We start from the raw sequence: 27,927 nt of genomic DNA, 5'->3' as shown, positions 1-27,927 counted from the left end.
GGGACCTCACTGCAGCCTTCCAGTCCCTGAAGGGAGCAGAGAAACAGGACTTGGTGCAGGAGTTCCTGGACACAGGTTTTCTTCCCATAAACAAGGTATGTTGGGAAACAACCTTTTATTTCAACATCATCTGCTGAAATGCAATTCAATTCCCTAAGCTGGCAGAGAAACTCTGGGAGGTTTGCTGGTCCACAGTACAACAGGGAGCTTGCTAACACTGACGGGTACTGTTGAGAGCAACGCATGTGTAAACAGGAATAAAAGTCTTGCAGGTTCTGGGGGTCTGAAACAACAAACAAGCAGTTGTCACCATTTGTCAGCTTCAGGGTTAAACAGATTTCTGGCAGGAGAAAGCCAAGTTCCAGAAGATCAGTATATGGAAAAGACAGCACCAGCTTCAAGGCAGAAGGGATGTGCTGGCAATTTCCTCTCAATTCCTGACAAGGAATCTCAAACACAGCTGGCAGATCTTCAGTCAAAACCAAACAGGAAGCAAACTGCTTGAGGCCTTTACGAATGTGAATAGAGAAACTCCAGAGAATTTTGACTATTGCAACACTCTCCACTGCTCCCTGGTCAGAGGGCCGAAGATCTGAAGTAGTGCTGAACTCAGGAGTCTCATCTCCTTCGTGAAGCCCCATTTCAAAAGAGCCATCTTCTTTGTCTGTGGTCTTGGTGTCACCCAGAGGGCTCCCTTTCTCCTCTGTAAAGCAGGAGGGGGGGGATCTCTGCACAGTCTGCACTATCAAGGCAGAAAGGTGCTGGGTAAAATCTTGGTTTGTGGCAGTGTGTGACATACAATTAAAAGGCAAGATGACAGTGTTACAGGGGTCAGGCACTGCACGCTGTTCTTCCTCTGAAGGATCCAAACTGCAAAAGAGATAACAAGGCAAAGTACGAGCCTGAGTTTCAAAACAGTCACAGCTACCTACAGCTCATGGTGCTGCTGCTGCTGCTCTGAACTTTGAGGTATAATCTTGTTACTGCAGTTACATCAGCCTAATTTCATAAAACATCTTAAACAGTCAAGAATGCATAGGTTGCAGTTGTATTCATTTCTGTATTTCTTTTATCCATTTACAGCATTTAGTTGATAGAAATATTCCTAATTCATATTATTCCTTTGTCCTGCCACTGAATTTTCAAGATGCTTTCAGATCATCTTGTGTCTATACATTGTTTTGTCTGTACATAGTAACTATTTAATTTGTTAGATCAAAAATAGCATGGCCAGTAGGTCTGGGGAGGTGATTGTGCCCCTGTACTGGGCGCTGGTGAGGCTGCAGCTCGAGTGCTGGGTCCAGTTCTGGGCTCCTCACAGGACATGGAGGTCCTGGAGCAAGTCCAGAGAAGGGCAACCAGGCTGGGGAAGGGGCTGGAGGGCAAATCCTCTGAGAAGCAGCTGAGGGAGCTGGGGGTGTTCAGCTTGGAGAAGAGGAGGCTGAGGGGAGACCTTCTCCCCACCTCCACTGCCCAGCCAGGAGGGTGCAGAGAGGTGGGAGATGGTCTCTTCAGCCAGGGGACAGGAGATGGGACAAGAGGCAATGGGCTCAAGCTGTGCCAGGGCAGGGTCAGAGCAGATGGGAGGGCAAAGTTCTTCCCTGGCAGAGTTGTGGGGCTGTGCACAGGCTGCCCAGGGAGAGGCTGAGTCACCTTCCCTGGATGGGTTTATAAAAAAGGGTAGATGAGGTGCTCAGGGATCTGGTTTAGCTTGGGACAGGAACAGTTGGACTTAATGATCTTAAAGAGCTTTTGCAACCTTGTGATTCTGTGATCTTCATACTGTGCACAGCCACTGGTTGAGAGGCTGGGAGTGTGCAATTTATCAGAAGTTAAAAATAAAGTGTTCAGCTCATCTTCCATTTCCCAAACCCAACAGGCACTTTGCAAATCACTGGCTTGAAGCCACTGACTTTATTCCAGGGTTCAAAGGTTACAAAGACTTTATACTCTTACCACTGATTTCGCTTGAAAACAACTAGAGGCAGCGTGCAACCAGACACACTGGTTTGCCTTAAAGCCGGGTTTGAAATGCACCATCCACTATTGGGACTCAAAAAGCTGATGGGGGTTTAAGCCAGAGCTCAGGAGTCTCACTTACCACATCTGGGGTCACTTCCATGTGCTTTACAGGAATCCAACAGAGAGGCAGGTGCCTACGGAACAAAGAACCATCAGGCAGTGGCAGCTGCTGCCAGATTTCAGCAGAAGTGAAAAGCAAAGTCAACGTTGGCTCCTGCTTTTTAAGGCCAGCAGCTCCCTGCTGAGTCCTGACTGCTGTACCCGTGGGCAGCTGAACAGCTGACCTGTGAGGATGCTGACACACCAGGTTTTTAGTTCAGGCTGGGCACTCTGAGGCAGCCAGGAACGCAGTGAGAACAGATGTGGCCTGTAGGCCTTTCAGCACACTACAGACTTCAGCAGCAGCGCACAGCCAGGCGAAAAGGCAAAGGCCCTGGAGAAAGCCCAGCCACGCTGGCAGCAGAGGCAGAGTCCCTCAGGGCTGGCTGTCTCATGCCCTGAAGCCAGGCATATGAAGGGCATTTCCTATATAAAAAATGACATCACAACGCAGAAGTTAAACAGCTGGAGTTTGAAGGAGACCAATTAGGCCAACACCTATTGCCAGAGAGAAGGTTCTTCCACTCTCTGAGGAAGAGAACTGTCTTCCAAAAGGTGCTGAACTGCTCAGTTCAGAGAGCAGTTCAGCATCTCAGAGCACACTGAATGAGACACTAATGCCAGGTAAACATCTCAGTCCTGACAGCGACAATTCTCTGCAACTCTGGTGAATTCAGATCATGCACTCACTGTACAAGGTGGACCAAACCCACCACTCAAATTTGGGGCTACCTCCTTTCTCAATTATAACAGCTCAGAGAATGAAAATACCGTTGCTGTGGATTACTATAACAACATAAGTTTAATATCAGAAATTAGCTTGAAAAAAACCCCCAACCCTACCACATTAAAACTGCCATAAAATAAACACAAGTGTAGCAATTATCTGATTTTTACATCCAGAGTCTGGTATTTCAAAACATCTCTGGGGAACTGTATAGTCTGTAGGAGTCAAACTACCAGATTGCAAAAGACTGCTGGCTAGGACTGTTTCTTCACAAATTATTTCTAGAAGAAATACAAAGACCTTTTAAAATTGCTGAAGTAAAACCAAAATGAATGTCTAACAGTGTCTGTCAAACAACTAGAATTAAGATTGCATCATCAAAATGTGACCATCAGTCATTAAAGCTGCAGGGTCTCTTCACAGAACAGCCAGGACAGAACAAAACCAGGCACAATTTTAGTATCCATAAGTGCACTGGAAGGTGCACTGAAGACTGCTAAAGCTCATTTTTTAAGCTAACCACCAATTTAAATCTCAACATCTTGTGTGAGAATTCTCCATGTGATTTAGTTTTAACAGAACTGGTCCATTTCCTTGAAACTTGCCCTGAGTGTTACCAAAGCATTGCCAGGCTGGCAAAGCCACAGCAGAGCAGTTTGTGAGCTTCACAGCATTCACTCCCATTTTTGCAGGCGTCAAGCAAACAAGCAGAAGATCTGTAAAACCTTTAACCTGGCTCAGAAGGTCCTGTCCCTCAAATGCCACTCAAGGAAATGATCTTACCTCGAGCCGGCCCGCTCACGCGTGTACAATGTACGTGCAAATAAACAACAGAATTCCAATCACAGAATCCCAGCCTGGGCTGGGCTGGAAGGGACCCAAGGATCACAGAGCTCCAACACCCCTGCCACAGGCAGGGACACCAACCTCCAGGCCTGGAGCTACACAAGGTTGCCCAGGGCCCCAGCCAACCTGGCCTTGAACACCCCCAGGGATGGGGCACCCACCCCTTCTCTGGGCAGCCCCTTCCAGCCCCTCACCACTCTCTCTGGAAAGAACTTCCCCCCAATATCTGTCCTAAACCTTCCTTCCTTTAGCTTTAATCCATCCCCCTTGTCCTGCCATTGTCTGCCCTTTCAAAAAGCTGATTCCCTCCTGTTTCTCTGCTCCCTTCAGGGACTGGAAGGCTGCAATGAGGTCCCCACAGCCTTCTCTTCTCCAGGCTGAACCAGCCCAGCTCCCTCAGCCTCTCTCTGTAGGGGCCCCTGCTCCAGCCCTCTGATCATCTCCGTGGCTCCTCTGACCCCTCTCCACAAGTCCCACATCTTCCTTGTACTGGGGCCCCAGCTCTGGACACAGGACTCCAGCTGGGGCCTCCTGAGGGCAGAGCAGAGAGGGACAATCCCCTCCCTGTCCCTGCTGCCACCCCTTTTCTGATGGGAGTCCAGGATACCATTGGCCTTCCAAGCTGCAGGAGCCACTGCATGTGAGCTTCTTCCTCAGGCATAAGAACTCCTGCCTGTATCTTTCTGGATTGATGGCAAAGTTTAGTAGATGACACCAAACCATCTCTCAGGCAGAGGAAGCACAAGAGAGATTTACTGCTTGAACAAAGCAACCGTGTTAGCCAGAAGGAAACTCAAATTGACAAGAAAACCAGAACAGGGCAGCATTATTTCTGGATTTCTCTTCTCTATATATGTTTAATCTTTGCCATAAGCCATTTGGAAGACATGTTTAAGTTGAATAAAATGCTAGTGAAACAGATGGTGTCTAGAGAAACTGCAGAGAAAACAATTCACAGAAATAGTGCATCAGAAAATGAATTCCATTATTCCTGATTTCAGGTCTAACAATGAAATAAATTGCCCAGCATAGCTCCATTTTTTTAAAAATAGACTTCTCAAAATCAGTATTTTGAAAACAACCCTTGATAGCTAGGTATGTAGCAAAGAATTCATTTCTGTTGTTAAAGCTGAGGACTGTCCTAATCCTGTCCTACTCCTTGCTATCCCACTATATATTAATATATTTATAAATATCCCACTATATATTTATATCCCACTTTTATATTTATTTTTATAAATATAAAAGCCCTTCCTCAAGACTCTACTACAGGAATCTTATGGAAAAGGACCACAGTCAGTAACCCCAGTCTTACACCAGTTTTCCTGTAAAATTCCCAAGTAGTTCAGAAAGATCTTGGTATTTTTTCCAAGATTCATGTGCTCCTTAAACATTTGCAATAATGGAAAAAGATGATTGATCAATAAGTAACACCTAAACAGTCACAGCCACTGCTAGCATGCATCTTTACAGCTAGCCCTGCATAAAACCCCAGGCTGCCCTATAGCCAGGCTGTCTCACTCCTGCAACTTCAATGCTTGATGCTTTAAAGCCAGCGTTGGCTTAATTTGGGAGAACCTGGCATTTCACCTGGAGGTGAAAAGTTATCCAGAAGGGCTCCAAAGGCAACTCAAGCACATAAATAGCAACTAAACCTGCATCTAAATTGCTTCTCCTTTAATTTAAACGCTGTCACTTCATTTTTACTGAGTGATCTAAGACCTCTACTGATTCTGCAGAAATGCCAGGAACAGACTCTTTCCAAAGACCTCTTCCCCCACCCACCAATTCACTGGTAAGAGTAAGCTGTTTCGCCCCAAATTATGGAGACTGTCATCACTTTTCTAAATGGTTACAAAGTCGTCCCCAACCAGATATACCCTACTGCATTTTAAGCTTTCATTCAGGCAAAAGCAAAAGCATCTTTATCTCTTCTCAGACACACATGAATTTCCCAGTCAGTCAGTCCCACGGGCCCCTGCAGAAGATGCAAGACACGCCACTGTTCTACGTTCTAATGCAGTGGGTACCCTTGGTTGAAGCATCCAGTGAAATGGGATTTTCAGGTAAGGTCAGCAGGTGCTGTGGAACACAACAGTGTGCTGAAATCACAGGCTCAGTCTGAACCCAAACTCCAGAACTGCCTCTTACTCATCTCCTTTTCTGACCTCCATTCTGGCCTGACAGAAACACAGCCCTTGCCAACAGCAGGAATGGAACAGATGCTCCAGCTCCCCTTGTGCAGACCAACAAGCAGAGAAGCAGTTTTAGAACGTGCCTACAGATGCCACAGTTCCCATGAAGGCATGTATCTAGACTAGCAAGAGAGATACAGTCCTCTGCTGCTGCTTTCTGCAGTAAAAGCATCCCCGTGCCCCAACTTCTGTTCGAGTTAATTAACACCACAGTGAACATCAGGGCAGCTTTGCCAGGTCACATGTCACTTGCACTACGCCAAAGCTGCCGGGTCTGTCTGCTCTGACTTGATAAGCCCCATATCCCTACACAGAACATCCAGGTACATCAGTGCAGCCCAGAGACGCAGAACCCAGAGGCTCAGCCCAGCAGCAGGATACATACATGATTACCTTGGCTGGAGCTGACAGGACGAGGCAGAGAGGGAGAGGAAGGACGAACAGGAACAGAAGAACAGTTTGGTTTGGAGCTGGCAGAAGTGAGCCTGGAGTCCTCACTGATCTAATAAAGAAAGTAGGCAATAGTTAAAGAAAAATCCTAAACACACGGGACACGTCAGAACCTGAACTGCACTAAGTCTACAAAGATTTCCCAGTTTGAGTAAAAAGAACATTAGTACCAAATGTGTTGGGTTTCTGAGGGGTGCCACACGTTGGTGCTCACACCCTCTCAAGTTCCCATTTCCCACTAAGCAGAATTCCACTAAGAATTCGGTTAGAGAAGTCATTCTGATCACTGATCCCTGCACTGACAAAACCAGCAGCAAGTTTCACAAACCACAACGACAACAGGATTCTTAGGCTGCAGGGGCATCACAGCTCCTGATAATACAACTTATTTCCAGAACAAGATTAACCCACTGCACAGCAGACAGGAGAACAGGACAATTCAGACTTCTGATCCTTTCCCATTGCTCAATACTCGCAAGAAGAAAGTCTGGGAAAATCATTTCAGTCCTCTGCAACACAAGCACTGATCTCACACCTCAGCACTCTCTGTATAAGATGGAAAATACAGCTGTTGAGGTCAGCTGCATATTTATTGTGTGTACCATTAGGCCATTTTCTCTTTTCCTCCCACTTCCTCTATCCCAAGCCAGCAGAAAAAGGAACATCCTGAAACTGCATTGAAATCTAAATAGGAGAAAGAGGTGATGTTCAAACCTCACACTGCAGTAAAGCACAAACACTGCACACACTTCCATGACAAGTGAGTTTAAGGAATTCTGCTCAAAGCCAATCTGGAGAGGACTCACAGGCTTCTTTTGTACCCAGCACGTTCTGCTCTCACAGCACCCAACTCACCTTTTTATCAGAGCTGCTCAGTTTGTGTTTCACCTCCTTGGCTTTCTGAATGGCTTTCAGCACTTCCACTGTGTCTGGTTCCTTTTCTGTGGTGATAGTGTTATCCAGACAGACCTAAAAATGTTAAAAACATCCAGAAATACAGAAAACAAGGCAGCTCTGTAACTTATTGTTACTTATGTCATAAATAAATAGTTTGATGCAGATGCTGTGCATGTCTGTAACCCTGTAAACAAGGTAATGACCACGTCAGACCTCATGACTTGAATGCAAACTCAGAAGTGCTTGGGAAGCTCCACACCCCACTGGCACAGGCACCTTCCAACAGGAACACCCTGTTACCCAGTGAAAGCAGGGCAAGCTCTCCCTTAGATCTGAGGAGCACACCCAGCAGCGTATACATGGTTCCATTCTCTAGAGACGTACTCCAACCCCCACTAAAAACTCCTCAGGCTTGTAGAGCATTCACACAACTTTCCTTACCAGGCTTTAGAAAGAAAAAGCTGTTCTTACATACCTCTGAAGCCCTGTCCCCAAACTGAGCCAGTACTTTGGTCCCATAGTCAGGGATGATGCTCAGTGGGTTGCTGGATAACACCACCTTTTCTAAGCACGGGAGGGTTCCTATATTTTTTACTTCATCAATCTGAAAGTTTTTCAGTAAAAGGATGAATACACAGATTGGCTAAATGAGAACACCACCACAGTCTAAGCATTTCTTGACTAAATTACATACAAACAGTAACCAGGAAAAAAAATTCTCTCCAGCCACTTTATTTGCACTTTCACCCTCTAACAGGAATCACTTGTGTTCTAAAGCAATCTGACACTAAAATCAGTAGTTACCTGTTCGATTTTGTTGTTGCTCAGATCCAAGTTGACTAAAGAGTACAGCTTGTTAAGACCACACAGCCTTTCCAGCTGATTTCCTGCTAGATTCAGAGTTTTGATGTTTCCCAGTCTTGTGTGAACACCTTCCAGCGATGTCAGCTTGTTGTAGGATAAGTCCAGGTGAACAAGGTTGTAAAGATGCTACGAGAGCACAGAAAATCCAGGTCACACACCAATTTGCTAAAATTGAACCATATCAAAGGCTTGTCCATTTGCTCATGCTGGATGCTGCCCAGCTGACAAACACAACATGAACTTGCTCATTACACAGGATTAAGCCTGCAGGAAAGGGAACTTCCTCGACTCTATTTTTCCCAAGCCATTGACACAGCCAGCAACGACTGAATTTAGTGAAGAACTACATGTTGCATGTCAGTGTTGGCAAGTAAGAAATGCACCCTTACGAGGGCTTGATGCTAGGAAGCTATTTGGGCTTAAACTCTTCTCTGCAAGATGAGTGGCAAAATCCTTTAGCAAAAGGATTCTGTCTTGGAAGGTCCTGGGCAGCCTGGCAAACATCACCTTCAAAAGCATCCCTTACCTGTAAGTTTTCTACCAGAGACACCCCATTGTGACTCAGGTCCAGGAACTCAATCTTGGGAATTAATTTCTAGAAGGGAAAAGGTGCACATGTTAAATGCGTTTTAGCTTAGAAACCTGGCTGTACTTCCTTCACCAACCAACTAACAACTAACAGGCAAAGGGCAGGAACTCTCCAAGGCACAGACCCTCTTCTCAGCTTTCAGCAGTAAAAAGCGTTCTGCACCCATTCTAGTGCAGCCAGAGTGCAGACTCCTGCTCGTGAGAGAACCAGATTACTCTGATGAGCACGGTCACGTTTGCATTTGAAACCTGGGTTCTCACTGAAGACAAGCAAGTTGCCCCCAGTTTAGCCCCACTAACTACAGATCAAACTCATTAAGAGGCCTTTCCAGCTCATCAAACAGGCCTGTCTGTATTACACAGAACCCTGGATAAAGATTACAGAAGCAAAAACCAGAGTAAGTTGAGCAGTGCATTGATCTCCACATCATTACCTTGTGGAGCTCAAGCACGGACAGTGCAAGGGGAAATCTTTCAGAAGAGAGATACATGAAGAAATTGCAAAATCCCTGCTGAGTCATGTGACACAGAAGACCAGCCATTCTTTCCCCCCACACACAAATGAAGAAAGATTTCTTACCACTGAATCATCAATTTGAGAGATGCTGTTGTGACTCATATCCAAGGTTGTTAAAGTTCTCCAAGTTGGGATAACTGCTGTCACTGGACAGCTTGAAGTTGTATCCTCTGGCTCCCACTGATCAAACTCAGAGGCCTCTGGCACCAGGATTTCCTGTTAAAGACAAGCACCCTAAAAATATGTTACCTGCATCTTCGGTGAAAGCCCATTGTTTCACAAGAAATCCAAATGACCTTATGGAAGAAAGATCCCTAAGCCTTATCATCACCCAGATTAAAGTTAAAGGTCTTAAAGCAGGAGCTGAGTGTGTCAGAATGATTTTAGATCCACAGGGAGGGAGTCCCAAACACTGGCAGCCAACCCAGGCTGGAGAATGGGAAGGAAGAGAGGGACTGTGAAAGGTACGCTCCTCAAACCCTTGCCAAATCACAGCCCAGAGAAGAAGCCACACGCATTCAGCTCTCGAGGAGTAACAGAAGCACATTCCAATCAAAGCCAGGGGATGAAGTCCAAGGCACTGACAAGATGGGTTTGAAGAAAGCATTAGACCATCTCATAAAAAGGCATCTAGTTTTCCCATGTGCCCATAGCATTCTGGCCAGAGCACATGGCACCAGTGCAAAAGGCAGGCGGTTGCAGTTCTGGTTGCTGTGAATAAAATTTTGGGAGAAATCTCTTAAGGTTTGGGGGTTTTTTTTGGTCTTACATATATCTGATAAACTCTGAAGGCTCCCACTCACAAGCTTTCAGAAGGGCCAGAAACTCTCAAGTATTTTTCTAAATAATATGCTGTATATAATATTTTTCTAAATCATATGTTCTTCTCCACCCAGAGAATCCTCTGAACAACAGGTTCTACACACAGAGGATGGCAAAGGCAACTGAAGATCCACAGGAATAGCAGTAGAGCTGCAGTTTTGCTTTCTAAACTTCCCAAGCCCTCCAGTGCACCTTCCCCAAACCACTACTTCGTTTCATCTTTGAACATACCACACAGTTACAAGGAAATTCTTCATGTAATAAAAGGGCTGAAAAGACACTGACCTGTAGCAAGCAGTGTTAAAAAAGCTACTCAGCAAAAGTCTTTGTAATTCACTGATTTGGTAGAAGAACAAAATATCAAACTGGTTCCAGACAAAAATTATCTGAGGCCATTTTACATTTGTTCTGTAATGGCATTTTTCCTAGAAATTCTGGGCCACTCATCTCTAAAACTGATGGTTTTGTTAGTTTGGTTTGGGTTTTTTTAAACTTTCCAATACAGTTAAAGGTGAGAAAGGGGACAGGACTTACACACACATGCATGTATGCATCTGTATACACTGGCCTAGCCATAGTGTTGTCAAAGAATGCAAGGTTGAAATGAATATTTCCTGCCTCCCCATGCCTATTAGCACCCAGTAAGGCTCTGTCACAGAAACCCTAGAGGGCACCGCTGAAGAGATGACATCACATGGCAGAATCAACATCTTTCTTAGAGAACTATGTTGAAGGTTGGTAGAATAAGCACCTGTTTAACACCCAGCTCTAAATGCTTACAGGTGTTTACTGCCAGTAAAGATCTTGTGCATTCTAACCAGGCTCCAGAAGCATGCCAAGAATCCCATCACTCTGGCAGAAACACCAACAGTACTTGTGCAAACATGGCTCACCTTGAAATACTGGAGTCGACAGGTAAAATCTAGAATATGACCTAGATCAGTTTTGGCATCTCCATTAGCACACGTAGGCTTCCCCTGCAGCAACTGTTGAGTGACAGCATATGGCTGCAAGGGTCTGATGTTGAAGACTTCTCCAGCCATTCAGAGCTGCTCTCCTGAAAAACACAGGATGATGGTATCGAACACAATGCTGCCCCAGTTACCAAAGAGTAAATGGTACCTGCAAAACCTAATGTCAGGGATTTCATGTCTATCATTTATATTCTAAGCTCATGATTAAGGCACCAAAACAATGTCTTTTTTGCTTCTAAAGTAGAAGCACTGAATTCAGATAAATTTTCTTTAACACCAGAATAACCCAAGTGTTCAAACAGGCACTCTCTGCATTCAAGCCTTAAGCTCCCAACGCAACTAATGGCAAATTTCCCTCTTAACAGGGCTGGAACCAGACAAAGTTCATTTATATAACATACAAATTGCTAAACTTTGAGATATCCCTAAGTTCAATAGCAGCAGCACCTACCATCTAACAGACAGACCTGACATCCTTTGCTAAGCTGCTGATGTGCAAAGCTGCAGCATCTTCTTGGACAGTCTGAGGACTTTCACCACACTACCACCAGAGCAAGATCCCTGGGCAGGAAATGCATTCTCTGGCAATATTTTTACAATCCCATTTCTTTCCAGGAACACTAGGAAACAGCATCCAAAAGCCTCCTCTGACAGCATCCCAAGAGCAAATGTGGATTACAGCAGTCAGAATACATGCACACGTGGAATTAACATCTTCCTCCTCTTCCTTTTAAGGACACCAGTTTGACCTGACAGACAGGAGAGCATCGGCTTTCCTGATAAGCAGAGTTCTCCAAAGAGTAAAACTCCCTTTGGCTTCAGTGGGAGCAAGTCCCAGAGTCCAGCTGCACATCACCACAAGGTTCCACTCACATACAGCGGTCAGACATCAATGATTTTGGCACTAGTGAGGCTACAGGCACTACAGAGTCAGGGAACAGTTCTTCAGGACCTTCCTTAAAGTGTTCCACAATTTGCTGAGTGCCCCCTCTGAAGTGGCTTCACCTGAAGTTAATTTTGTGCCAGAACAATCTGAACCACGCTTCACCTATCACCTCAGCCAGCCAGAATCACAGCACAGCATTCAGCCTGTCCCTCAACATGGGTTAATCATTTCACACGCCTCCTGCTCCTGGGGAGCCACTTAGAGATGTTGCAGTAGTGCATTTCATTTTCAGCTCTCAGCCTCAGAAAAGCACATCCTTTCATTAACTGACCAGAAGGTCTCATGTTTCCTGAATTCTGGAAGAACAACATTAAGACAGGTGAAGTGATGCATTCAACACACTCTATCAAGGCTCACTGAAATGACACAAACTTCCTGACTGGTTGCACTAAAACATACCAAGGAATTCATCAATTTCTGATTTATTTCCAAAAGCAGCTGTGCTTCTGTGACAGTTCCTCCTCAAATACAGCTTGGATCAAAGCACAAACAGCAAGAAACAGGTGAAGAGGAAGAACAAGGCTCAGTCTGATGTGAAAGACTCAGATCTCATGGTCTGGAGATTAAATCTCACAGGTATACACACGCATGCACATGGAGGGAACCATCCCCAGTTAAATTCTTGCAGGTTCTTTACCTTTGTGGAAGAGCTCTTCAGCCAGTGCAGCAGTGATCCCATTGATCTCCTGCAAAGATTAAACCATTGCAATGAAGTGTTACATACTTACAGTTCAAAGTGTATCCTTGGCCAAAATAAGTCTCCCTTTTTTGCTGTGGTACAGGACTTTTAAAAATAGAAATCAACTGTCATCACATCTTATAGATTCTCTTTGTAACTTGAAAATACTTCATCAAATTATTTAATTTCATAGGTTCTTCATTTCCAAGATGGAAAATACTGAACTACATTTAAATAATCACATGCTGCATGTTTTCAAAAAGGGCAACAGCAACTAGAGCAATTCTTACTGACCATCATCAGCCCAATGCCAAACAAAGCCTGGTTTTAAAGAAACTATTACCAGTACAGTTTTCTTCAAATTTGAACATTAGACTAACCTAATGCATGAATGTCCTGGCCAAAACCAGGACAATTAAGCACTCAACATTTCCTTAGAGCATCACTAATACACTGATAACTTTAGATTAACAAGTCTACAGGGAAGAAGAGATCTGTAAAAATTAGTCTTCTGGACTTAACCTCCTTGCTGAAGAAGAATTCAAAGTCCCTGTTCACCATCCTCTATCTTCTCTGCCCTTCTGGACCTACACAGTGCTCAACCCCCTTTCTACACACTGACAGCTCCAGGAGGAAAAGAAAAAGCCTGGAAAATTCTCCCTGTGGGAATTTGTTCTTTTAAAATCTAAAGGAGCACAAAGGTCGGTACAGGTATTTCCCATACTTCACAAAACGCAAATGCTCTGTAGAAGTCCAGAAATAGTTCTGAGCTCTTCCAAGAGCTCTCTCTAAGGCTCACAAGAAGAACAAAAAACTATCTGTGATAGTTTAGGCACACACATCTCATTTTAAGGTAGCTGCAAAGGACAAACAGGCATTATTGATCATCATGAAATGAGTATTTGAGGAGTTTACTTCACTGACAAACCCCTCATGATTCATGACAAGGAAATAAATCCATGGGCCATCTGCAGCACAGTTCAGCTCATCTGATGAGGCAAACATTTCAGACAAGCACATTCTTAGTATAACTGAAACCCCACTCACTGAGGATGAACAGTTTGGAGAAGCAGCTCGAAGCTGCATTCTGAACAAAATTCAACAGTTCTGTTATTGGATAAAGCCAGTTACACTCACCTGGCATGCAGAGATCTGACTGAAACCCAGGCTCTGTGTTCCCTTCATCATCTGGGGGACACAGCAGAATTTTCCTACCTTTATAATCGAAACAAGGTCATGACGTGGAGTATTGTAGCCCACAGAAAAGGAGCTCTAGTCCTCTGTCAGACCTACAAGAGGCCTCTGTCTTCGCTCTCTTATATGCACCAATCCCACAGAAATCCATTGTTTGCAGGTGTCTCTGAACAGCAGCTTCTGGGTACTCAATTATTTTCTTTTAAAACCTTCTATCTGGAAGTTAAGAAACCAAATCTAAGATGACAAAGTATAAGACACTGCAAGGAAGTAAGCACCCCCATATCACTGCACACCCCTGTTCAACACCAAAGCAACAATAAGGTTGTACACTGCTGTCACATCCAACTGCTGCTCTTTGCCAAGCCAGACACAGCTTTCCCCTGGAACACAAAGGCTGCAAAGCACTTGTAGTGTATTTACTGTGGTTATTTCTACACCAGTTTAGTTCCATTAACCTAGGGAATAAGATTAAATAATCCCTACTGGAAATGCTACAAATAAGAATAGACAAGAAAAAAAATAATCACAGAATCCCAGGCAGCTTTGGGCTGGAAAGGACCTTAAAGCCCATCTGGTTCTAACCCCTTGCCATGGGCAGGGACACCCCCCACCAGCCCAGGGTGCCCAAAGCCCCATCCAACCCGGCCTTGAACCCTGCCAGGGATCCAGGGGCAGCCCCAGCTTCTCTGGGCACCCTGTGCCAGGGCCTCATCACTGTCCCTGGGAAGATGATTTTTTTTCCCTAATACCCAATTTAACTCTCCCCTCCTCCAGCTTAAGAACATTCTCCCTTGTCCTGTCCCTCCCTGCCCTTGTCACCAGTCCCTCTCCAGCTTCCCTGTAGCCCCTTCAGGGACTGGAAGGCCGCTATAAGGTCTCCCCAGAGCCTTCTCTTCTGCAGGCTGAACCAGCCCAACTCTCTCAGCCTGCCTCCATAGCAGAGGTGCTCCAGCCTTCTCTGGCCTTGCTCCAAGGGCTCCACGCCTGTCTTGTGCTGGGGACCACTGAGCTGGATGCAGCATTGCAGGGGGCGTCACTCCAGATCTGAGGGGCAGAATCCCCTCCCGTGACCTGCTGGTCACACTTCTTGTGAAGCAGCCCAGGGGACAGTTGGCTTTCTGGGCTCTAAGTGCACACTGCCAGCTCACTCTGAGCTCCTCATCCCCCAACATCCCCAAGTCCTCCTCCTCAGGACTGCTCTCCATCTGTTCTCCACCCAGCCTGGAGCTGTGCTCGGCATTGCCATGACCCACGTGCAGGACCTTGCACTTGGCCTTGTTGACCTTCAGGACAGGCCCAACTCTCAAGCCTGTCAAGGTCCCTCTGGACAGCATCCCTTCCCTCCAGCGTGTCACACAGCTTGGTGCCATCACCAGCCTTCCTATGTAAACTAAGGAGGCAGTATCAGGCATTATGAAGCCTCAAGCATGCACATGGGCTAATATTGTAAAGATATTTTAGAAGACCAAAGTTCTGCAGGAAGATTATTCCCCAGTTGAATTCCTGTGGCAAATATTTAGCTTTTCTGCTGAATAGCTAACTACTTTTGGTAAATATTTAAAAAGTACTCTCAAGTCCCAAACAATTGCATTTCTACCTCAAGCCAGACTCCCCTAAACAAAGAAATGCAGATTAAACAACAGCTTCACTCATTTATGGATTAAAACTAAAGGAAGGAAGGTTTAGATGAGATATTAGAGGGAAGCTTTTTACAGAGAGAGTGGTGAGGGGCTGGAACAGGCTGCCCAGAGAGGGGGTGGGTGCCCCATCCCTGGGGGTGTTCAAGGCCAGGTTGAATGGGGCTCTGGGCAACTTGTGTAGCTCCAGGCCTGGAGGTTGGTGTCCCTGCCTGTGGCAGGGGGTTGGAGCTCTGTGACCCTTGAGGTCCCTTCCAACCCAGACCAGTCTTGGATTCTGTCATTCTATGATAATACACAAACACAATACACAAGCAGGGAAGCAATTTTATTCTCCTTTATTTTTCACTCCTGCTTAATCCCATGTAGAATCAAATACTAAGGCATTGGAGAAATTAACCTTTTAGCCCAACTTTGCAGCAGAATTTTGCACTTAAAGAAACAGAAGCATGCTTATGTGACTGGTCATGGTAGTTTGAAGATGGTGATACCAATGATATGGATATTTTTAAAAAGTCTTTAATAGTATTTTTTTTCATACATTAAAAAAATAATGCTTGAACAATCTTGAAAATTAAGTGTGAACCAATCACTAGCAATAGTTTTGTGTGATGATGCTCCTTTGGTTTTTTCCCCCATGGTTTGAAATCTTTGCAATAAATCTGAGCAGCTTCTTGAAATCCCTATGCCTGCCTTGTAACAGTGAAGCTGCAGTCGGCCCATTAGTCATCCTGAGTGGGGTAAAAGCTGAATTATACTTCCCTGAAATATCTATGAGGGAAACATCATGGTTCAGGGATGCTCCTGGGATTGGTGTACTAACAGATTCCTGTAATGATAATTCTCTTTCTGGGAAGAGTGGGAATTCCTATGGCTGTAAAGGCAACAAAGCTATTCTTAGCCCTTGGCAATCTCTCATTAGCTACAGGTATCTACTGCCTAAAGTGATGGACAGAAGGAGGTGGCTAACAGCCCCCTGCCCCTTTGCCATCACTCCCGTATTAATAGGGGTCAGATTGAACTGTACCATATAGCATATCTGACCTGTGGAACAGCCCTGGTAAGTGCTGGTTTTGGAGAAAATTGTGACATGCTTCAGCTACCAGAAGTAAAACTGCAAAATTTGATTCCTAGCTCATTTAGAAACTTTTCCTAGCTTTGGCAAGTTTGTTGTTGTTCTCTTAACTGGGGAATGAGACTAGTGTGGTACTAAGAATATGATCTTTTTTTATATTCTATAATGAAAAATCTACTCAAAATATATGGATTAATATTAATTCATGCATATTTATGTATGTATCAACATATTTCAAATAAATAAAATTATGAAAAAACCCACTGGACTGGTTGCAGCAGCTTTTCAAGATGTGTATTTGCTTTAAGTATGGCAGGCATTGTTTTCTCCTGTGAATTTTAAACAGATTTGAAATAACTAGACCTCTGGAAATTATCTTTCAGAGTGTATGTGGGAGGGGAGATGATCATTTAAGTAACGGAAGAAAATGGCCAATATTTTGTAATGAAAGCTTTGAGCCACCCTCTGGGGAAGACAGGTTGCCTTTTGGGTGAGTGACTTTACCTGCCAGTCATACAGATGATTCAATAACTGATGCCTCTCCCTGAACCCCAAGCCTGGTGCTGATCTTAATTTGGTGCCTGGTCAAATCAGAAACATAAAACTCAATCTGTCTCTAAAAAGAGCTGACTGTAGAGAGGAAGGAATGACTAAAATGTAAGGGAGGAGGAAAAGTTTGTGCTTGAAAGGGCCTCAACATTTAAATGTTAACAAGCAGATAACAAAACCAGGAGAAAAACCTATAGGAAACAATCCAATAGCTATAAAATGACAGGTCCCAACTCCCCAACAATCAGATGCTACCAGGTAATTAAATATTTTATATATAGAAATAAAACATATTTTTATTTTATAGGTATATACTGTGTAGGGCTCTGTAGCATGTCCCTCTGATCTAAAGTTTAGTCAGATATAACGCAGTGAAATTAAAGTCACAGCAAAGCTGATACATTAAACTGAAAAGGTCAGAGGGCTGATTTATAATTGATATGAGATTTCTTGCTGGTTTTGGTCTTCAGAATTTAACTAAGAACTTCTGTCTGAAGAGTCAGAATAGATTTTAAAAAGTATTTTGAAAACCCCTGGAGGTTTTGGAGTGTTTATTTTGGGGGGGGGGGGGGTGTGAGCAGGGAAGGGGTCTGTCTGTTTTGGGTTCTGTTTTGTTTTGGGCTGTTTGTTTGCTGGGGTATTTTTGTTGTGCTTGTTTTTCCACAAAAGAGAGAAAGGAAACAATCTAGGATTGTTTTACACTAAAAATATGCTATTAATTTGGAAAATGGCAATAGATTAATATGCTTTTGAGTATTACAATGAGATGAATAGAGGTGGCTTATGAGGGAAGTGAAGTCTGTTATAGACTGTGAGTAACAGAGAGCTCATTTTGGTGGTCTGAGTTATTCTGCTTGAAAGCTCAAGGTAGCTTCCAGAGGATTTGGGAGTGCAGCAGTAATGTACCCCAATATACATTTTTGAAATGCTCTTTATCTGATGGGCTAGTCAATCCTAATACCTGGGCAATTAAAGAGGAATGAAACTGGTCTACTCTCTGGTGCACTTCTTGAAATAACTGCAAATGAAGGATTCTTTGTCTCCATCTCTCTCCAAGAGTACAGTCCAAACTGGACTCTAATCCAGTCTATTGGAACACTATTTTACAGGACTGGGTCAGCACACCTTAAGACCTTCTTTGACTTTTTTTTTCCATTGATGAAAATTGTAGTGGCTTTAAATATTTCAAGCCTGTTGAGGTTCATGGGACTATGGTAGTTCAGGACAAAGGAAGCCTCTCTATGGATATGGATTTGTCTGAACTCAACTGTCCTGAACATTTCAGTAAAATTGTATATACGAGGACTGGAGCTAGTGCAAGTGTGAGAACTGAATTTGTAATGGAACATGCAAATCATCTGATTTTATTTTGCACTGGATTGAGAACTCTACCAAGGTAATCAGGATGGTATGATAATGCCTTGACCTGTTGTACCAGGTTTATGTGAGATCTGGTACAGCATCACTCTGCCAAGTCATGCATCTCCTTTATGTGATGATGCCTCCTTGTAGGCTACAGATGGGAACCAAAGTTCAGTTGCCTTCTTATGTATTCACAATCAAGTTCATCTATACATGTATTAAATTTCACAACATTTTAAGATCCAAAGTACAGATACTCCACCTTCTCTGACATCGAGCTATATCAGTTTTCTATAAACAAGTAAGATTATACTGAATGATATCAATACAACAAAGCTGAAAGGAAGCAAAAGCAACATATTGCACCTCAAAATAGAAATAATAGAACTCATTGAGTATATGATATTAAAATTGGGATATATGAAATAAATTTACCATTGTTCTTTAATGTCGTTAACCTATAATAATAAATGCCACTTTACTAAAATAGTAACAGTTACCTAATACACAAGCTTATACCATTGTTCAAAGTAGAGATGCACAAATGGCATTAGCATATGCTATGAAGGAAGCCTCTATATTAAGCTTCAGGGACGCCTTGCTTTTCCAGAACTAAAACCAGGATTACACACAGACATAAACTTAAAATGTAATATAATGAAGTAGACTTGGATTAATCATCCCAAGCATTTGGCCCCCTGCACTACAGTAATGTTCTTGGTTTTAGCAACAAATATCCTTTACCTAAATGTGGCAACACTGCAATTTTATAGCAGTTCATTTTTGGCAGTTAGTACTCTTTTTGGGCGTTAATGTTTCCTAAGGTCCTGTTGATTTCTTTTCAGAGAGAGGCAAATCCATGTTTTCTCTATATTAAAAAATGTGGAAAGGAACAAGTTGGGAAAAAAGAAATCTCCCAAAAGCACAATTTCCAGTCAATGATTATAGTTCATATTTAAAGAAAACATCATATGGAAAAACCTAATTTAAGGGAATGAAAGATAATTGTGAAGATGAATAACACATTAGACAAGAGGAGGAATCACAAAGGATGACAGATTCAAAAGGACTGATGTCTTCATAGCCTTCTCCAAGGATGCAGAGCAAGACCGGTTGTAATTTGCTGACTCTCACGGTGGCAGAGGAGCAGCTTTTAAAGTTGAAGAAGAGCTTAACAAGAAAGTATTAAGACAGAACTCTAATTTAACAGGATCTTCCTTTCTCACACACAGGATTCATGTTCCTAATTAATGCAAATTAGAGTTGAACTCAGTACTATACAGCACTTAATTTTTTTGGCATTACAAAGAGAGTTCTATCTAAGTGCACACAAGGACATGCCTACTGTTTATGCATAATACTATGCTGAAAGGCAATTTTTTAATGTCAGTGTCAGCCCTGCCCTAAAAGTGATTTCAGAAGCTACACATCAGATTCCTTCTACAATCATATTGGTATAGATCTTACATAAGGGTATTAGTACATGAAAACACCCCAAACTGCTTTTTCCTTAACATGATTTGCATGTTCACGTAAATAAGATTTTAAGATTTCTGAGACTTGAAAAATCTGACAATCTGCTAGTGAAAATCACTCATCCATGGGTGAAAGTTGAGGTTCCTTCCTGTCAGTGTTGCGCTGATCCCGAGCTTAGATATCATACTTTAGCTTGATGGACCTTTCATTCTCAGGAAAGTACTTAACAGGTGACTGAAAATAGGATGCAGGCTCTCTCTTCACAAGCAGTCACATGGGGGTGGAAGTTACACCAAGAGATGTTTTAGTTCAATGCAAGAAATACGTTTTTTTACAGTGATTTACTTGACCAACCTTCCCAGGGACGTGTCAGAGTCCTCATAACTGGAGGCTTTCAAGATGCAAAAGGAACATCCATCTCCATGCCAATCCGGTTATGATGATGAGATACTTGGTAGATAGAGGTGAGAGGCTCCCTGAATCAGCCACAAATCAGTAGGCTCAAGCTGGTCAGTACTACTGGGGTGCTGTCACACAGCTTGTGTTTGAGACAGATCAATCATGCCAGTCTGCAAAAGAGCACACAGACACATCCTCTGAGCCCTTACAATATGCTTGACTGGAAGAGAACTGTATGCTTCAAGGTTGTAGAAGACACAGGCAAGGCATGTTACATGGGATCGTTAAGGATGGGCCTAGGAGAGCTTCATGGAATTAAAGAGATAAAACTAGGGAGAAATAGGAAGACCTGTCAGAATTTAATCTATTATTTAGTATTATTTCTACCTTTATTCTAAATGAAGTAAAAGAACAGCACAAAGCACAAGGAATAAAGTAAAAGCAACAAGGTTTCCACAGCTAGTTTAAGACAGAGTGCGTTATGAGTTCTGCTCCCTGCCAAGAAACCAAAATTATATATTGATGTACACATCCTTGCTTTTGCAGGAGTAGGATTCTGATGAGCATAAAACATCAGTAGCAGTGAACTGTGTAGGCAGGATGACAGTGTGTCATTTTTGAATTCTTGGTAAACAACTACATATGCTGCCCTCTTGTATACATGAAAATAAATCCCCGTGTCTAAGGTATAGAGGAATCCTTCCTGTGGAAGCAGAACTGGTCTCATCACGTAGTAACATCAATATTTTGAAAAAGTTAAATTACTTTTTGATTTACAAGATGAGAGGGCAAAAAGGAATCTCACAAACCGTTACTTTTTCAGAAGCTATAGCTCAGAAATAGTCAAGTGGAATCTTCTTTTAATTTGTATTAATTCCACATTGAATCCTGTACATCCAATTTTAGCCTAGCGCATTTTTACAGCTGAATGTACAGCTGGGACCTCTGGAAATAAGAGCTTTTATTATGGAAATGCTGGCATAGTTTTAGCTAGGGTCGGCACACGTAGCCTACTGTAATGTGCTTTAAAACTTGAGATGGAGACCAGAAGTCTGAGGCTTAACAGTAGCAAACCCTGTATGCCTGAAACACAAGCCTCCCCAAAAATGTCATGCAAGACTGCTGCTCCTGGCATAACTCTCATTGAGTTAAAAGGTCAAAATGAACCTCATTGTGCTTGCTTAAAAAGTAGATGGTAACAGGAAATGTATTGATTTGCAGATACAAATAAAAATTTTCAGAATGAGAAGATGTTGAAGAGCATAACAAGTCACACCTGGGTACATATGAAACTATGTGATTGGTTAAAGAAAATTTAGGTGTGTTAAAATGGGTAAATGCTAATATTTTGAAACTGCTGATTTGGTTACTGACCAAAGATTCCTCAGCCAAAAAAAAAAAAAAAAAAGAAAAAGAGTAGTGGAATGTCAAAGCACTTTAATTTATATGTCTGCATAATTTTATACTAACAGGTGAGACAGTCTGGTCAGGATGAGACGATGGACTGATACTGCAGCAAATGATCTGAGAAAATGAGTTCTCTTTGGCAAGGTTCATAAGGCAGTTGTAGAAATGCCTGATCATCTCATTAATGTGGGTTTAAAACGAGAGTTCAGGATTACGAGTATAAAAAGTGTTGATTATCAGATAAATGGAGTCAGATGGACAATGACGTCCCTTCTCATTTTTACTGTGTTTAATGGCAAGTGACCTTGCACACATTTTCTACATATGAATACAGTCCTTTCATTTTCTATCCTTTCTTATTTCTCACTTTATTCCTTATCTTCCTATTTCTCATTCACCTTCTCCTACGCTTCTCAGCTCAATACAGCTGTTCATTATGTCTCCCTCCCCCGGTCATTTCACACAGGATAAATTGACACTCTGAGCTCTGCGTTAGTCTGCCATCTCCAGATGCACAAACGCTTGCCTAGCTGGGGCTGTGTAACTAGTAACACACTAGTGCTGGTGTGGACATGGTCTAAATCTAGGAGGATAATCCTTGATCTCTCCCACAGCTGTTACTGGAGGAGAAATGCATTTTCTTGCAATTCTGACGATGGTGGTTTCAAGTGATTACTGCACAGAGCTGTGGAGTGTCTGTTTCCAACTCAGGCATTTGAATAAAGGAATAATGAGAATAAATGCAGAATAGATTTTGGGGAATGCTTTCATGTATACTAAGCGAGGTGTTTGGTCTGAGAAACCTGTCACCCATCCTAAATGTCCACATGGACATCACCTAAACTTCATTAATTTATCTTTACCTTTTTTCTATCCAAGTTTTATCCAATTCTTTAAGACATTTATGATTTCCATGCAGGGAAATTCAGGTCCTTTGGATTGTCCCAATGCTTCCCTTCTTTTATCTCTCTCTTTGCTCTTTCTTGTTTTAGTTGCTTGTTTATTCATTCCTTCCTTTCTTAGCTATGTAGAAAAAAGTAGTTCAGCTTTTATCCACAAAATAAAATTTCAGATGTAAGGGTACAAACGATTGTTACCAATTTCTTGCTAATAATAGAATCAGAATTCCATGGTTCATTAGAACCATGGAAAAAGAAGTTGTCCAGAATATCAAAATGATTGAGCAGTTCTTTTTATGGCATAGAAGATTTTCTGTATTTATTGTGGTCTGATATGTGTCTTCCTAAAAAACACATTTTGAATGAACTCATGACCTGCACTATTCAATGTTTTTGGCCTAACAGTGTGAATCTCTTCTGGTTTATTCTCCTCTCCTTAAATCTGAAACAAACCACGGCTGAATAATTGAACAGGGCTCTAATCAACCTGATTGACTTGAGATGTCCCTGCTCATTGCAGAGGGATTAGACCAGATGATATTCAGAGGTCACTTCCAACCCGAACTATTCTATGATTCATCAGTTGTGATCCTACTTTGGATTTCTTTCTATCAGCTTTTGTAGTGTTTTCTTCTCCTAATTCCTAATTATTGAAGAAACTTTAAATTTCTACCTAATTTTCTGAAATTATTTAGGAATATGATTTCTCAAAACATTCTTAGAGAAAAATAAGCTGTAATTACTCAGCATTGTTTCTGTCTCTGTAAACTAAAGGTGCTGATGACTTTTTATCTTTTCCTCATCAAACTTATCTTCAGAGAGCAAATCACTAGAAGGCAGATGAAGTCAAAAACTCAAAAGTCATCAGTAGGCCTGACAACAGCCACAGCTCTGTCAACATTAGCTGTACTGCATGTACTTTTGGGTCCTCTGCACATGTTCATCCCATAGGGAGTACAGTATTGATTGGAACAGCAGTTGATAACCTTCATTTTCCTGGTACAATCTGTGATATAAAAATTCTACAGTTCTGTAGTTAAATTTCCAATTTTTTAAATCCCTGTCCTGGTTTCAGTCAGGATGGAGTTCACTTCATTTGTAGCAGCGGATGGAATGCTGTGTTTGAGAGTTAAAATGAAAACAGTGCTGATAACACCCTGATGTTTTTAGTTGTGGTCAAGCAGTCAAGGACTTTCTCAGCTCTTCATATTTCTCTATTAATGAGAAAGGAGGGGACAAAGCCAGGACAGGTGACCCAAATTGGCCAAAGAGAGTATTCTATGCCAATTACGTCCTGCTCTGTATAAAGGGGGGCTGATGGGAGGAGGAGCGGGGCGGCTCCAGGATGCGCGGTTTTTGGGGGATGATCAGGTTCCGGGACGGCTCTGGGTGGCACGGCCTGAGCTGTGGGTTGGGTGAGACACTGCATTGGGTATCAACAGTTTCATAGATTTTTTGCTCTAAAGTCCTGTCAGCTTTGTTATATTTTATCTTTCTGCTCTTCTAGTAAACTCTCCTTATCCCAACCCACGGGCTTTTGGTTTCTTGGTTTTGGGTTGTTATTTGCCCCTTCCTTCTCCCTTCCCTTTCCTCACCCCCGCCACACACCTCTCCCCCTCCTCTTTTCCTTTAAAGAGCAGGCAGCTGCGTGGATCTCAGCTCTCAGCCGGGGTGAAACCACGACAATCCCTTCATCAGAACCACAGTTTCTGCTCTGAATTGATCAGTTTTGATTGGTTATCGTCAACAATGTAGAGATTTCTGCTTGCTCACAGTAGTTTACACCAACACATATAAGTATATATATGTTCTTCAGGCCTTGTTAACATGTCATTTAGAACTCACAAATATGCGTAATGTATTGCAGACATCATTTATGTTCAAATCTTAATCTTAAAGAAGTATAGATTTGCTTAATATTTTAAAATATCATGTATTATACACTGAATTTTACCTATGTTTTCCCAGTTTCAAAGTGCAGCATCTGTTGTAGGTACACTGTGGACTTGGAGGAGATACTGTTTTGAAAGGCTGTAGCAGATGAGCCTTCTTATGGGAGCATTTACACTCCCTTTTTGATCACTGCTTCCCAGAAACTTCCAGAAACTACAAAATGTATTTTAAAACTAAATCATTAGAAAATACTGATGTAAAACTGAAGGTCATAGTTGTGTACAAATTACTGATAATGAAATCATCAAGTGTGCAGATTCGATGTTCAACAGTGGTAGTTGAACCCCAGTGAGCTCTAGAAGTAAAATAATGCACATTAAAGTGTTTGAATCAGCATGAACAAAAAATGGATGGTCATTCTGGTACCCCTTAGCATAGATTCTCACTAGGCAATAGGTCAGCAGTAAAACAATTCCCAAGAAACCTCAACTTTCTAAATCAGAACTTTTTAGCTAAGTGTATAAGATTAGTACAAGTTATACAGGTTTGCAAATAATGGACATGGGAAATTTATCATGTTTATATTATATCTGAGGAGAGGTGGACCAGCATAAATGTCATGAAGAATATATTCTGAAGTGAGAAATATTTTAAAATAGTGGATTTTTATACACACAGCATGAAAAGAAGTAAAATGGTATGAAACCAGATTTTATATATCTTGTTGTACAATGAGCCAGTAAAATCAATGGTATTTGTCAAATATGTGTGTATGTGTGCATGTGATTGGCTTAAATATATGTTCAGGTATTTGGGTGAGAAGCCTCGTTTGTGCTTGCCAAAAGCTACATAAATCCCAGCTCAGGTACAAGATGAAGATGGTGGAGCCAGTTTTTCCAAGCCAGAGAAGTTGGGTGCTTATTTTAGCCTGGAATGACTTCAAAAGTGACACTACATCAGTACTAAAAGAATGCTAAAGCAATATAGCTAGAGTCAGCATCTCGTCTTGGTTATTCCCAGTTGAAAAGTGCACTGATAACAAAGAAAGGGAAAGTTACTTACCAATAACCAATTTCTTTTGAGCTATCTTGTACGCATATCTTGCTTTGCAAGTGATCATTTACTAAGGCTCTTGAAGTCAAGGACTTTTTTTCCCCCCCTTCTTTTGCACTATCTAGAGAGATTACATATTTTCCAGTCTCTGTACTCATTTCATTCTCAGACATGAAAGACATGCCTGCAGTAAGACCTTCCCTTAGCTATCAACTACATGTTTCTCCAACATAAAGAGACTTCCAGAGAAAACACAGGGAGATCTGGAAGTGAATGCACGAATCTCAGAAGAATCTCAAGCACTGTTAAATATCCCTTTCTTATTTGAGTGTTTGCTTCATGAACATTCATGCGCTCTTGTGTGTTTGTAGGAAGATGTTTAGACTCTCCGGTGAAGACTGGCTTAACTTCTGGACATTCATTCATAGAATTAGTCTGAGGTTTAGAAACTACTCTCCTGGCTGCTGATATTCATTCATTTCCTTTTGAAGGTAGTGAGCAAGATACTTCACTGGATATATGCAGGTCTATAGATTTTGAATGATTGCACATCCCTGTTGAATCAATAATCCACAATTAATGTTTCATGTTCCTCAAGAATTCAGGAAATCAGATAGAAGTTTAAACCCAGTTCTTATTTATTTAGAATCTAATTTATCATATATGAACTCAGTTCCAATATTTTCTTTCACAGCCATTAAGAAAAACAAATACCCACATAGGTAAGAACTGAGACGGAATCAAATCTTTTAACCATTTTAATGTATCCAGTTTGGTATCTTTAAATGTAAATATATTTACATATATATTTGTTGCACAAATGATAAGGACTTGTTCTTTTAGTTAATTGAGAAGTATTTATCACTCATTTTGTCTTATATGAATTGTGTTCAGTAATTCCATAGAAATGTTTCCTACAATTTCAAGCTTCTGAGCAGTTTTTAAATAATTATAATTTGATTAAGCCATCACCTTGGCATATTCCTTCCCTAACTGGAATCCTCTGCTCTCAATGACATTGGGCAGGGATACAAGAGAGAACATTTACTCATAGGTTAATAAAAAACCTCAAGATCTGACATTTTGTGAACTATCAACTTCAAAAATTGTTTTATGACATTGGGAATGCAGTAGTTACACTTGGCTTCAGACTAGTTCAAATATTAGACCTTAATATGACAGTATCGCTAACTTTTTTTAGGTTTCTCAAGATGTTCCTAAAATTCATACTTACACGTATGGTCTTCACACAATACACATAACATTTTATTTTGTTTAAATTCAGACTCCCTGTAGCCTGGTTCCAAAGACCCAATGCCTGTTTGCAGCTGGAGTGCATTACGTGGTTCCATCTTCTACTTCAGTTTAATATAAAAAACCCCTGTTACAAAAATCCAGTTTAAACTTTCTAGGAAGTCTTCACAATGCCAAACAAAACACAGTAAATGGGAAACTTCCTTAAATTACATTGATACTTCTGTCTCAAAGACTGTTTAGGTACACACAATGTAACTCTGCAGAGTGAATTCACATGAATTTTAGTCCATTATGCATATATTAGTCTGATTCATGCATTTCTGTAGCTTCTAGGGTAAGAAGCTATTTAAAGCTTAGTTTTCTGGAAAAGGGTTTGTTTTTTCTCAGCTAGCCACATTTCTCTGTATCTATGTGTTTCACTACGCTGTGGTACAGTATAGGGTGAAGGTTAAGCCCTAAAAGTTACTGAAATGCATTGTGTCAGTGACAGAATACTCTCGTTACTAGAAACTAGGCACTTTATTTTGTTGCCTTTATTTCAGGCAGTGTGAAACTTGGGGTTTTGAGTTGCTGTTAAAAGCTACACAAATTCTTTTAATTAAATAATTATTTTGCTGATAGTATCCAATCTGATGTATGGCTGAAAGTTTAGCTGCTATTCAGGGTTGAAGCCATTTTGTCCTTAGTGTTAACCTAGTTTTCATAATTTTTTCACTGTGGTAGAGTTAGCTCAATGAGAGGAGAATATCTGTGACAAGTAGACAGTATTCCAGATTACAGATCAAATCTGATTAGCTCAGAGTAATTACTTTGAAATATTTTTTGGGTTTTATCCATTTTTTTATCCCCAGATAAAAAAATGTATTTCTTTGTCCCTGAATCTAGCAATGGCAAGGACAAAAATTACACAAACCCCAGTGATGCTTGCAGTAGGCAGCAATGAAGGAAATGTTTTCACTAATTTGAAAATAAAATAATGAGCAAGACCTTATTTGATGTTTTGGTTAGAAGACCACATAGTATTTAGGGTTTTATTAACCATATAATTCCGCTAATATCCAATATTCAACTCAGGCCTCAATATTATATAAATGACT

The 27,927-nt window shown here is 41.8% G+C and overlaps 1 protein-coding gene and 1 pseudogene across 2 annotated transcripts in view; both read right to left on the bottom strand.

The window, feature by feature from the left end:
• LOC311204219 (nischarin-like) overlaps positions 1–27,927 on the bottom strand; it is a 246,789-nt pseudogene that overhangs the window by 77,968 nt on the left and 140,894 nt on the right. The window lies entirely within an intron of this gene.
• The window catches only part of LOC311204224 (nischarin-like), a gene marked incomplete at both ends in the record, with an annotated part of 166,007 nt that overhangs the window by 3,856 nt on the left and 134,224 nt on the right, over positions 1–27,927 (bottom strand). The window contains 3 exons of the mRNA XM_084280678.1: positions 199–742; positions 3,019–3,129; positions 6,283–6,391. Of these exons, the coding sequence (XP_084136804.1) occupies positions 199–742; positions 3,019–3,129; positions 6,283–6,391 (764 nt within the window). The remainder of the gene's footprint in view (positions 1–198; positions 743–3,018; positions 3,130–6,282; positions 6,392–27,927) is intronic.

Source organism: Gallinula chloropus, assembly GCF_964237585.1.
Source record: "Gallinula chloropus genome assembly, contig: HAP1_SCAFFOLD_40, whole genome shotgun sequence".
Lineage (NCBI taxonomy): Eukaryota > Metazoa > Chordata > Aves > Gruiformes > Rallidae > Gallinula > Gallinula chloropus.
Note: the sequence above shows the minus strand (reverse complement) of the source record. Positions and strands in the feature narration are given on the sequence as shown.